Below are 13,864 nucleotides of genomic sequence, written 5' to 3'. Positions count from 1 at the left end.
TCAAGGTCTTCTCAGCTTCTCACACTGCCCTGCTGCGGGTGCACAAGAAGCAGGGAGGGGACAGAACCAGGACAGCTAACCCAAAGTGGCCAGAGGGATAGTCCACACCATGTCACACCTTGCTGAACAATAACACTGGGGGGTTGGCTGGGAGGGGAGAGGGGGTGGCTGCTGCTTGGAGACTGACTGAGCTTTGATTAGCAGGTGGTCAGAAATTGCACTGTGCCTCACTTGTTTTATATATACACAACAGTTTATTTTTATTATTTTTCCTTCTTTTTCTGTCCTCCTTAATTGCCTTTACCTCAGCCCACAAGCTTTTACCTTCTTCTGATTCTCTCCCCCATCCCACTTGCTGGGAGTGAGCAAACGGCTGTGTGCCCAGTTAAACCCCAGCAGTCCTGACTCACAATATCCAGTTATGAGCTTTCAATGGTATTCCTTACATAATATCACTAATGGCAGGCATGTACTGTCCAACCAAGAAATATGCCTAAATATTTCTGTATTTATAAGTAGGCACTCTTAATCTAGAAATAAAAGGCAAGCTGTAGCTTTATTTAAAATAAACCTATATGCAAGAAGAATTTTCCTTTAAATTAGCCTCATCCTCAGATCTCATCCCCACAATAACATCATCTGCTCCTTCTCAAAAGATGCTCCTCACACCTCTGGAGGGCAAAACCCAGTAAGTGCTTTGGCTAAAGTACCTTTTTATGCCTGTTCACTGACTGCTACCAAATAAGATTTAGAGTTGGTACATTTTGTCTGACTCCTCTTTCCCAGAGGTACTAACTAGGTTTCCATCCTCTACCCTGTCATTAACTTTCATGAAACTTCTGGACACTCAGCTATCTTTGACATTTCTTTGAATCAAATTTGGCTAAGATCAGCTACAAATTCAAAAGTTCTTGATGAAAAGCTATGACAAGGGAAAGAAAGCAAGGCCACAGAAGGAGGCAAAGATACCGGCAATGAAAATCTAATGAATAAAAAGGGCAAAATACCAAGTCTCATTTTCATAAACTTAACCAACCTAAAAATGCCAGTACAAAATAAAGTACTAAGAAAAAGGTTTATTTTGATTCTTTAAAATTCCTCAGAGTACTAAAGTGTTCCCGTTTTGTAAACATACTACTGACAGATAAAAGTCACACAATATTTAGAAGTAATAAAACACTGTAAGTTAGTAGAGAAAAATGTTTTTCATTTTGCTGGAGGTTTGTCCTTCAAATATCTTACACACAGAAATAATGAAAATATTACCTTGAGCTAGTCTTTCAAGCCGCTTCCCATGCTCTGGAGGAATAGCATACCTAAAATTCAGATGAAGAAAAGGGATAAAGAAAATGTTTAAAGACATGTTTACTTAAGTAAAAATTATTTCACATAGAATAAGTACCCCAAAACATAGAAAACAGGAAGATGAAAGAATGAAAAATTATATAGAAAAAATATACTATTTTCTGAGAAAAAAATAGAGATTAAGTTATCTTTGAGAAAATATTTTAGCATACTTCTAGCTTAAATATTATAATACCCAGTTCAGAAATGTTATATTCAATATTTTATATTCAATATTTTTAAATCACGCATATTGACAATATTTCATTATTATAACAGGCCAGTTAAAAAGCTACATTCTCCTTTTCTAAATGAAACAAAACTACGTAACAGAATAAATCTAATTCATACAGGTTTAATCTCTGATTTTTACTGTGCTTCACAAGAGACAGGAGTTCAACAGAAAAATATGAGCATTAGACATCACTATTTTGTCTTATTGTCAATGCTAAGGAGTAAGAGGTTACTTGTCTTTGTAAAACATTACAAATTATTTTTTAACTCTAACAAATAAAAGCTCTTTAAATTCAGAAATTGTACAGATTGGAAACACTCTGTTCTAACAATAAACTATTTTTAGAAGATTCCATAAGCTATTTGCAACAAATCAGTAAGAACATAAAACAAGTGGAATCTGAGCAAACACAGAAACTTCACACATTTCACACATTTACTGCACTTAATAGATATACTACACATATATCTGTGCATTATGCTTTATTTCTGACTTTAACGGCTTTCATTCCAGTTTAATGTCGCAATGACTTCAGATTGATTCTTCTTTACAAAAAAATATGGTTCAGAAGAGGAGAAAATGCATATTTAGCATAGTCCAAACCTGCACTTTCAAAGTGAACATGCAGCTTTATTTTACTATATTGTGAACACCTATTTCATTGATCTTCCCTGTCAACTACAAAAAAACAAGTGACTCACTTTGCACAACAACCCCATATCTCAAGCTCTCATTTGCACCTCCACACACAAGCTATTTTACACCATCTCAACTGAAACTGCTGCACAGAAGCAAGACTTTTCCAAAGTCAATGCCTTAAATAGAACAAGTGTAACAAAGCCTATGCCTACTGACAACCCACTCCAAATGCTATTAAAGAAACTTTCAACTTGACTCTGCTCACTGCTTGCAGTTTTAAACAGAATTTCCTTGTTTTCCCAAAATTGATTGTTTATCTCCATTTATACTTCCTACCTATTTATGTCTGTTCTCCACTGCTTAAAGCACATGCATCAGTGTATACATAATAATCTAAAAGTATGTTTGTATCTTTCACGCAGCAGTGAAGACAAATAGCTACGTATAGCTTGTATGTCATTAAATACACAACTATAAAGTAAAATCAGAACAGATAGTGTTTATGTCTAACAAAAAAAGCACAAAGTAAAGTCTCTTCTTTACTTTTCATGTCTTTAATGGACTGGAATTATTCTTAAATGTTGTTCTTCCAGAAGTACGATTTACTGCATTTTTGTGGTAATAGAGAGCTCCATGTTTCTGTTTGTACCCATAGACTTAGGTACTTATCAGTAGTCTAAAAGACAAAACTTGACAACTGAGGTCTCAACAAGTCTCTTGAAGTGATAAAACAGGGCATGTGATTTAACTGGATTACACCTATTTATTTAGTGAATCTAAAATTATCTATCACTAATTCATTAAGAAGAAGGACATGGACATACTAGAACACGTCCAGAGGAGGGCCACAGTGACCACGGGGCTGGAGCACCTCTCCTGTGAAGACAGGCTGAGGGAGATGGGGCTGCTCAGCCTGGAGAAGAGAAGGCTCCGGGGAAAGCGGCTTTCCAGTACCTGAAGGGGACCTACAGGAAAGCTGAGGAGGGACTCTTCATCAAAGACTGTAGCAACAGGACTAAAGGGAGTTGTTTTAAACTAGAAGAGGTTAGACTTAGATAAGACATTCAGAAGAAATTCTTCACTCAGAGGGTGGTGAGGCCCTGGCACAGGCTGCCCAGAGAAGCTGTGGATGCCCCATCCCTGGAAGTGTTCAAGGCCAGGCTGGATGGGGCTTTGAGCAGCCTGCTCTGGTGGGAGGTGTCCCTGCCCATGGCCAGGAGGGTAGGATTAGATGATCTTCAAGGTCCCTTCTAACCCAAACCATTCTGTGATTCAACACAAGATTCAACACAAGCTAGTGCTTTTCACCATTGTCTTTTTTGGGGTAACGTGGTAGCATCTACTCCCTGGCCCTTCATTTCTTCCCACTGTTGCTACTGTCCCTCTTCTCACAGTTAAAGGACGAGGAACAGGAGATTGCCTTCACAGTATCATTGGAAGCCGTAGTTTCACTCTCCAGGCATGCTCCCGTAATGACTTTCCTTGGTTCCAAATACCATTTGTTAGAAAACTGAGACTTGTTAAACGTATGAACCTGTCTTGGATATCAGTCAAAGAATGGTGACGTGAATCTAACTGGATGCTTCATCTACTGCACAGAACACTGAACTCCCAAGCTCTGTCTCAGATTACTGTCAGTGAAAAAAACATTCCCTCTCAGTATCCTTAGCCAGGTCACGTAACACCTTCAGCACACTCTCTCATATTGCAAAACACTCCATCACTTTCCATACAGAGGTAAGAACCACTGTCAAGCTGAACTGAAACACGTTCTACAGCATCTCACCGGGCTGTTACAGACTTACACTGCAGCTTCAGATCAGCTATTAATAATGACATTTCAGTTTTCCAGCATACCCTCCTCTCTCCCAAAAACAATGAGTACTTAGGGGAAAGAAATACACGTGGAGAAGAAGAGGCTGAAAAAGTACAGAAACTCACAGAAAACTCTCACAGTGCGTTCTTTCTGTTACTGATCTCTTCTCTACACCCGCAGCATTAAAAGCTTTCGGAAAAATATTTTCCCCACTTTGTGCCCAGCCTCTTCTTAGCTACATTTCCAAACAGCCACTAATGTTTGTCTGACTCCTCATACCTTAAGGTCAAGTCCTGTCATCTTCAAAAGTACACGTAATGGATTTTAAATGCTGTATCACTATGAAGCAAAGAGAAACTTTTCTGATACCAAGCAAAGACACAGAAAAATGAAAAGAAATAATGTTATTTCTGTTAGTGCTAACTAAACTTTAACCTCATCAGTTCAGGAAGACATATTTGTTAAAAATTTTGAAGAGACAGATTAAAGTTGAAGAGTCACTGTTCATTGCTTCATAACTGTTTAATATTGTTCAGAAAAGATCTCAAATACATATTAATTCAGCAATTAAAGTGTATTGCCAACTTAACTATAGTAATTATTAAATCTAAGTCAACAATTTATGTTTCTGAAACATACACACACCACTGATATAATTTCTATTGTTTTCAAGACTAAATGCTTACACAGAATTTCTTAGTGTACTTTAAAGCTAGTAACTTCATTTTTTTATTCTATTTTTTCATAAAAACTCAGTCTTACGGAAGATTAATCCACTGTTTATCCATGAAGAGTGGCAATGTAAGCTCCCTGTCCTATATACCTCAGATCCCCAGGGTAGACAATAACAGGCAATGGTCTAGGACCAATGATCACTCAGCCTTGTCTTTAACTTGGAAAATATGGTTGTTAAGATAGTTAACTATGATACGAAAAAACAACATTCCGAAAGCAAGGCTGAAAATAGCAATGCACAGTAATAACTTTGGTTACTATTAGCTTTATACTCAGACGCAAAGTGTAAAAAACCTTTAAGGAACTGTTTCCTTCACAGCTTCTGTTAGATGAATTTACTTTTTCTCTCCCTGTAGTAATGGAGAGCTACTTCCTTACAGTAAAACACAACTGTTTCACCCTGCATGTCAAAGAAAAAGAAATCAGTGCTGGGCAAAAATATGGATTTTACTCAAGTTCAATTTTATTAATAATGTTTGGATGTTGCACAGAGACACATCTGTACAACAACACAAAAAAGAAGTGTTTTCTTTAATTTTCCTTTATGTCAGAAATGAAATCTTTAGCATAACTCACTTGGAAGATAAGAATGACAAGCACGTGGACCACTTGTGAAATGGATTAACTCAAAAGAAAACATAGATGAAAATTACAGACTTCAGAAGAAGTAACTAATAGACGTTTCAGAAAACACAAGACAAACTAGTATCTCCACAGCATTATTCACTTTTTCAAATTTCCATTTGAGAGACTGTTGCAAAAACAGACAACAGAAAATAATTCTACTACATAAAAAACGCTTATTGAAAACTCAAACTCATTTAAATGAATTGCCTACAAATATTTTTAAATAATGCTAGAGCATGATTTACTGTACATTATATACTGTGCCTAACAATACTTTGTACAATTGTACCTAACAATAATTTCATAGTTTTTTTTTCCCCATTACTTTCACGTTCTTTTTGCTCTCCTGGACACAGTATAACCATTTGTTTCTCCTGATAATGAGTGTAGGTCGGAATAAGAAAAAAACAAAAGAAACCTGCTCAGAGCTCTTGGTTATCTAGAAAGGAAATTAAAATGGCTATGTTTCTGTACTGTATTAAAATGAGACTGAAAAAAATGCCAGAACAAATTTTGATCAGAAATGTCACTATATTAATGTAAGTCCAGGGTTTAAAAAAAAACAGAAAACACAGGAAGCAACATTCTATACAATTTGGGTTTGCCTATCTGTAATAATGCTGCTGTGCCAGTTTGTGACATTAACATATGAAAATAACATATATGAAACATACACATCATCCTGATGCCTTGTAAAAGAGTACTAATATCTCCACAATACACACAGCAGTCTGAAAGCATTTCAGAAGAATCACTGGTTTGGAGGGAGAAATACGTATTAATACCTTTTTCTGCTCTTCCCCCTAGTAGATGGCTTAAAAAAATACAATAAATTCAAATTCACGGGAAGTCTTGATTCTGTGCCCTAGTCTTAGCACTTACCATTTTAATTAGTGACAGCTAATGGAAATTAAAGAAGTTTTCTAGCAGAACATATTAGAATCCAAGATTCATCTTCTATACAAAGACATCTTCCCTATTACATGTTCCTCCTTTGCTCCCATGTAACTTGTGACATGGGACAGTGAAGAATGTATTTCCTTACCCTAACTATTAAGGGATAGTCTTGGGAGGTACAGGGTTGATATCCAACCGGAAAATAAAAAGACAATTGAAATAACATTCTTACTTTCTTGTTGGATTTCTGGTTGCAATCAGTAAACCCAATTTACGTAGGGAGACTAACTCAATTTATTTTCTTTAAAGAAGTCAGCAATTCACCTACTCTACAGTGATGACTTACAAAAACTTAAGGAAGATATTTTCAAATCCTCATTTCTGCAGTTTACTTAAAGGATTAAACCACAAAATTTCTAATATCTCCCCCTCTTTTTAGACTTGCCTACTGGCTAGACTGGTCAGTTTCCCACTCAACTTGTTCACCATTTGTACTCCGTTACGAAGCTCCTAGTTCCACCCATCCACAGTATGCAGAGTGTAAGTACTGAATTCAGAGTTCTGAACTGCTTTCTAGGACGAGCAGACAGGAAGGTAACTGTGGCATCACAGCTCATTTACTTTAGGGCTCTTTGCTAAGCCAGACCCAGGTTTTCACAGAACAGACACCCTATTCAGCTGCAGTTTCTTCTCAATTTATAACAACAAACACACTATTTAAGCAATCCTAGTACTTGATTCATGTTTTTGTCCTCAGGATCTACCATGTGGCATGGTAGATGAGGTGCTGCTACCCCAAATCAACACATCATCAAATTGGGAAAATTGATCAGCTGTAACTTGTGTAAGTTCAGGAAAAAAAGACAAGAAAACTGTCGTGTTTGAAGCTACCAAGCGTTCTTATAAAGATGGGATTGAAACAAAACACTTCCAGCTCAAAGCCACTAGGTCCTTCAACAGTAATGTAACAAATATTTACACATTTTTAAGACCAACATCTCTATATGATCAGGGAAGAAATAATTGTCTGTTTTGTTATTCGACTCTGAAAAGTTCTCTTGGACTCTAAGTCTTCAAGCAGCCAGAAAACATGCTACAGCACAATCTAAATTTCTGTAATGCCACAGTAGTTGTAAATCCCCTAAACTATATTAATAAAATTAAACAAATTCAATTAAAATGTCATTACATTAAGAATGCTGATTGTTAATATTCTATTGTAAATTATTACTTTTTAAATATTAATTGAATCCAAGCAATTATTTAGCATTCCAGTTTCCCTGTTACATTCAGTTAATGTCTTGTTTTTAAGACAGTAATATGAGAATATTTATTCAAAAAATGAAGTGTAATGTTACACTACACTTCATTAATGTTACACATAACTGCACTTCCTGAAGCAAAATTTAACACATTATATTAAAAAACATCCTGCATAATCTACTGTTGTAGCTAAAAACAAATACAGTGATGCTATCCTTCTGTCTGTATCAGAATTAGGCCTTTCAGTTTTTCCTTAAATTTCCTGTATACTCGGTGTGTGTATATATATATATATATATATATATATATATATATATATATCTCCAAGATGATACATACCCATCTATTCTCTTTAATTAGGCAAAATATCATGGCTACATTGGTTATGACCAATATCTACTTAAGTTGCATTTAAAATTAAAAAAAGAATCAGAAGCCAATATAGATAGTAATGCAGTTTTTAGAAGTTCTGCAGCAATAAAGCTTAAGTCTTCAGTCTGACACAAACTATTAAAACCTTAAGCATTCTGCACCCATCAGCATATACTCTGTTTCTAGAAGCAGCTTCTATCTCCAACTTTGTTCCACCATGAAAATCCTAGCTTAAGGATATGTTCCAGACAAATTAAAATTTAAGTCCTCACCCGGGGAAACTGTGTTAGAAAGAGGAAAAAGGACAATTTGTCTTTATTGGCTGCAAAGAATGCCAAAACTCACAAATACCTGTACTTGTTCAATGAATTGCACAGTTGGCACTGTATGACAAGCAAGGATATGCTGGTACAATGAGTCACACATTTTTAATTTAGCCTGTTTTCACAGAAAGTGAATTTTACTTTCATAGAAAGAAAAGCAGTGGAGCTAAATGGTACTATAGACAAGAACACAAAGATCTCTGAAATATAAGTTGTTTTTCTTTTTTCCAAGGAACCCTTACCATTCTCAAAATAGAAAAGGAAGGTTGTAACAGCCTCTGAGAACAACGACTACAAGATGACAAGCCCCTAGTTTAAAAGAACAGAAAATAAGGCCTATATTTGTCATAAATATATATATATATATATCAGGTTAGCTAGCAAAACTTATTTCCTGTGAGTCCATACTGCATAGATCAGCACAAAATTCTATAAACTGTCAGTCATACACTGACTTCCACGGTTCACTTGTATCCCTCTGATGTCCATGACAGAAGAAAAAAAGATACCGAATAAAATTTTATTTGCCCACAATAGTGATAAGGTAAAACAGCCCATGAAGTTAAACCAAAACAGATGCTTTTTTTGCACTGCAAACCATTTAAAGTTATTAATAATTTAATAACCTCAACATTTTAATAAAGCTAAAAGAAATTCAAAGCTATGTATGAATGTAAAAATCACTAAGTCATCAAACCTTCACAGTAAAAAGTATTAAAGAACAAACTATGTAGTTAGAGCACAACATAACTAGAACAATCAATACAAGAACAAAAATGTATTCAGATTTCTGAAAATGTATGGTGGTCTTATCATGCCTCAGGAAGTATTTATACAAATGCACACCACATGAATAACTCTGTTCTAGGCATCAGAGCCAGAGCAGTTATGTTTTGTAGTACAGAATCATTACCACAATACTGTTTCCAGATTTATAGTTCTACTGAAGTAGCTACAAAGGTGATATCTGCAGCAGTCAGTTCATTCCATCAGTAAAATCACCAAAACCCACATATCAGCAGACAAGGTAGCTCTGGAGATGGGTTATTACCTTTCGAAGTTTTCCTTCTCTAACATATACACTGCATAGTTAAAAAAAAATAAATGGTCACAAATACCGTATGCTGATAGCATATGCAAAATGAACTTTTAACCGTATTCCAGTACCTAAATAGCCTTTACCAACTGCCTGGCCTTGGGCAAAAATAATAACTCAAGAAAGAACTGCTTGTCAGGCAGAAAAACATAGCTTATTCTCAACCTTCCAATTGAGAGCTTAAAGTTTACCAGATAAGGGTAATACTACAACTGTTGCTGTCTCTGTTCCTGCACTTGTTTATGAATGGGTGTAAGCAAGGTCCTCCTTTTCTCTAATTCTGTATTTTCAAGGGCTTTGTATTTCTAAGAATGCAGATGAAGAAAATTAGTAAGTATCACAGAGCCCTATCACAGAATCACAGAACAGTCGGCATTGGTAGGGACCTCTGGAGGTCATCTGGTCCAACCCCCGTGCTCAAGCAGGGACACCCAGAGCAGGTTGGCCAGGACCGTGCCCACGTGGCTTTTGAAGATCTCCAAGTAAGAAAACTGAAATGTCCCTCGGCAACCTATGCTGGTGCTCGGTCACCCTCACAGTACAGAAGTGCTTCCTGATGTTCAGAGGGAACCTCCTGTGCTCCAGGTTGTGCCCATTCCCTCTTGTCCTGGTACTGGCACCACTGACAAGAGACAGCCTCGCTCTGTTCTCTTCACACCCTCCTTCAGGTGTTTATACATACTGATGAGATTCCCCTGAGCCTCCTCTTCTCCAGGCTGAACAGCCCCAGCTCTCTCAGCCTCTCCTCATAGGAGAAGTGCTCCAATCCCTTCACCATCTTCATGGCCCTCCATTGGACTCTCCTCCAGTATGCCCAGGTTTCTCTTGTACTGACAGCCTGGCACTGGACGCAATACTCCAGGTGTGGCCTCATCAGTGCTGAGCAGAGGGGAAAGATCACCTTCCTCACCTGCTGGCAACACTTTGCCTAATGCAGCCCAGAATAGCATTCGCCTTCTTAGCAGCAAGGACAACCTGCTGATTCACGTTCAACTTCTCCACTAGGATCCCCAAAGACCTTTTCTGCCAAGGTGCCTTCCAGGTGGGTGACCCCCAGCATATGCTGGTGGCTGGGTTTCTTCCTCCCTATGAAAAGGGCTTTCCACTTCCCTTTGTTAAATTTCATGTCCAGTATCAGTCCACTTCTCCAGATTCCTCTGGGTGACAGAACAGCCCTCTGGTGTTATCAGCCACTCCTCCCGGTTTTGTGTCACCCTTAGATAGAAGGATGTGGATCTGTTAGAGTGGGTCCAGGGGAGGGCCACAAGGATGATCAGAGGGCTGGAGCACCTCTCCTACGAAGAAAGGCTGAGAGAGCCGGGGTTGTTCGGCCTAAAGAAGAGAAGGCTCCAGGGTGACCTCACTGTGGCCTTTCAGTACTTAAAGGGAACTTATGAAAAGGATGGAGAGCAACTCTTTGCTCAATCAGACAATGAAAGGACAAGGGGGAATGGTCTTAAACTAAAAGCGGGGAAATTTCCCTGGAAATGTTCAAGGCCAGGCTGGATGGGGCTTTGGACAACCTGGTCTGGTGGGAAGTGTCCCTGCCCATGGCAGGAGGGTTGGAATGCGGTGATCTTTAAGGTCCCTTCCAACCTGAACCATTCTATGATTCTATGATCTTTCTGCCTCTCAGAGAAGGTTTTATAGATTACTCCCACTTTTCACATTAAAATATTTGCACATCACTAAAATTTTCTTTTCCAAGACATGCAACATAACCAGGAAACATGCCAGTTATGTCGATGGTAAGCATAACCTGTACAAAGTCAGCAACACTTCCACTCATGCTGAACTCCGCACCACCTTGCCCAAATTTTACCAGTCTTGACCAGTTATCCGCTGATCTCAGTGAAAATCCTATGAATGATACTCCAGAAGACTGTCGCAAACTGAGTCTTTTAACCCTTCTACTTCACTGCCGTATCTGCTCTTAAATCACGTAGTGTTAGCAGCCTATGCCTTCCCTTCTATACCTTTGCCTGTAATATTGGTGTCAGAACACCACCCATTTTATCCCACGATACTCATAACCTCATCACTGTTTCCTTTGCTACTGGCATTCAAAGTCTGAAAGATTTCATATGAAATCATGTTTTAATGCTTTCCACAGCCAATATCATGGCTCATCTTTCCACTTCATAAAGGCAGATGAACAGGTATTGGTACATTTTCTATACTAGTTAATCCATAAAAACAGGTTATAGCTACGGCAATCAATAAAGATGCTCAAGAATTTTAGGCCGTCTTGCGAAGATCGGTGTTTTCAACATCCTGTATCCACTGAACTCCCCCAAACACTAATCCTGAACTTAATCTACCTGCTTAACTTTGAATGTCACCACAGATGTTCACTACTTTTCTTATAGTAATGCAACTTCATCTGATTTTGGCTAAGCACTCTCTCCAGTAATCCACTCCTTTTCTTGACATTATCACAAAGATGTCTTCCCTTTCTGTTGCAGGTATTCATCTTTATTTTATGACTGACCATCCCTGGAAGACCTTCTGTGATATATGAAATGCATTACTAAGCCTTTTCTTTTAAAAAAGTGTCTCTTGTCATTTCTGGTCTGTTCAGGAGAGCAGGGAACTTAAGACCAGATGGAATGTCACAGAAAACATCACAGGTCAATATATAGTATTTGCTAGTGTAGAAAGATCTCCATCATTAGATGTAAAAGGTGAAAACAATGAGCACAGCTCATTTGGGGCTACACAGCTTTAAAAAAAGCACTAAATGTGTTCTCCATTTACTCTTATCTCCCCTTCCCCTGCCTCCCCCCCCCCCCGCAAAAGAAGAAATTAGTCCAATTTTAACTTTTGAAATATCCACAGTGCCATGAAAATAAATGCTTTGGTTGTGTTCAATAAACACTTTCACGTATGTATTATTAACATTCTTCAAGAACATTTACATCATTTTAGCCCTTAAAGTTAAAAAAATAAAGATCCTATCCACACCACTGATCTTGGTATGAGTCAGGTAAGCAACCCAAAGAACAAACATTGCTTTCAGACACTTAATACATCCAGAAATACTTTCCAAAATGCAAATACCTTATTCAGATTTCTTTGTATTTATAAACTTATAATGTAAATTAATGCATTATCTATATTTTTTACCCATAGATCTAGTACACCAACCAATAGCCTAACATTTTTACTATTAACTGAAATCTGTTTTAGGCAAGGCAATAATTTCAAAGAATGGTTCAAAATACTTGAACAACATATCAAAATTCCTCAAACTATTAAATAAAACAAGAAAATCTTTAGTCAAGGCCTACAACCCTGAAATAATAATTACAACAGAAGAAAATGAAAATATATAGCAACAAATGGCAAAGTGAAGAAACTTTTAATGCTAAAAAGCAGTTCAACAACAAACTGGATTAATAAAGTAAATCATCCATCATGCCAATGGTTCTTCTTGGTAATAGGACTTCTTTCATAAGAAATAGTGATGTTAAATGGTGTAGCACCTTCAAGATTTTTCCCCTCGAAAAAAAATGCAAAGGAAAAGTTGCAGTAAAAATTCTGCTTGCAATTTAGCAAGCAATCACAACAAACTATTTCTCTTTTCCAAAACTCTTTTCTCACTATACCTCTCTTCTCCCCCTATATTGTTCCATTTCGAGGCCTCTAAATTTCATCAAGTCCTTTCTTCTCCAATTATTTTATGTCCTTGACACCTTTTTGCAAGCAAAAAGTCATTTATAAAGCAAGCATATGAACTGCAAAAATATATACAGACACGAAAACAACCTTAATCTTGATTTTGCAAAGTTATCTGACACGTTTTCTTGTTTCAGATGAGGCAGTCAATGGAGTAATCAGTACAAATAAACCTATGAACTTCTTTGTATACCTCTTGGTGGTGAAAGTGCACAAAGAATAAGAAGAAATGAAGTTTCATCTACACCTAACTTTTGGAGAAAGCTCCAAATCCATATACATCACCCCAGTCAGACTTGGCTACTGCCTGCACATTCTCATCTGGGCTTTCAGGTGCAAGTGGTTCTTTTCTCACAATTCAGAGAAAACACACTACCTATCATACTTAGTAATAAAACATTTGTCAGTTCTCCATAAGACCAACATGGCTGTCTTGAAGAACTAGATGTATAACCAGTAAGGTTAAAACCTCGTGCTACTACCATATATGCCAGGGTATTTGGTTTCACTAAGGAAGCACTTGTCAACTCAGCTTAAATTTTAAAAGAATGTTCAAGATCTTCGCTATCTGTATCCTAACCTACAACTCCTCCTCCACTTTTCTGAAGTAAAATATCATGTTAACACATGGTACATTTTGCTGATGCAGCATTAGCATAAACTACTGCGCCATTCCTCCAGTAAACCCCCAGCAGCCATACAACAATAAATAAATCTTCAACTGATTAAATCTAAAGTTTTCACTCAACTTTTTTTTTAGTGCTACATTTTGTAATAATATGGGCCAATTTGGTTCACAAAAGGAAGTTAGTATCCACTACTATTTCTTCGAAAGTATT

The 13,864-nt window shown here is 37.3% G+C and overlaps 1 protein-coding gene across 11 annotated transcripts in view; it reads right to left on the bottom strand.

Annotated features, from left to right (window-relative positions):
- Positions 1–13,864, bottom strand: part of KDM4C (lysine demethylase 4C) — a 284,447-nt gene that overhangs the window by 231,296 nt on the left and 39,287 nt on the right. For all 11 annotated transcript variants that reach the window (XM_080574404.1, XM_080574401.1, XM_080574411.1 and 8 more), the window contains one exon: positions 1,267–1,316. In XM_080574404.1, the coding sequence (XP_080430530.1) occupies positions 1,267–1,316 (50 nt within the window). The remainder of the gene's footprint in view (positions 1–1,266; positions 1,317–13,864) is intronic.

Source organism: Anser brachyrhynchus, assembly GCF_964034855.1.
Source record: "Anser brachyrhynchus genome assembly, chromosome: Z".
Taxonomy (NCBI): Eukaryota; Metazoa; Chordata; class Aves; order Anseriformes; family Anatidae; genus Anser; species Anser brachyrhynchus.
This window is presented reverse-complemented; position numbering and strand designations above follow the sequence as displayed.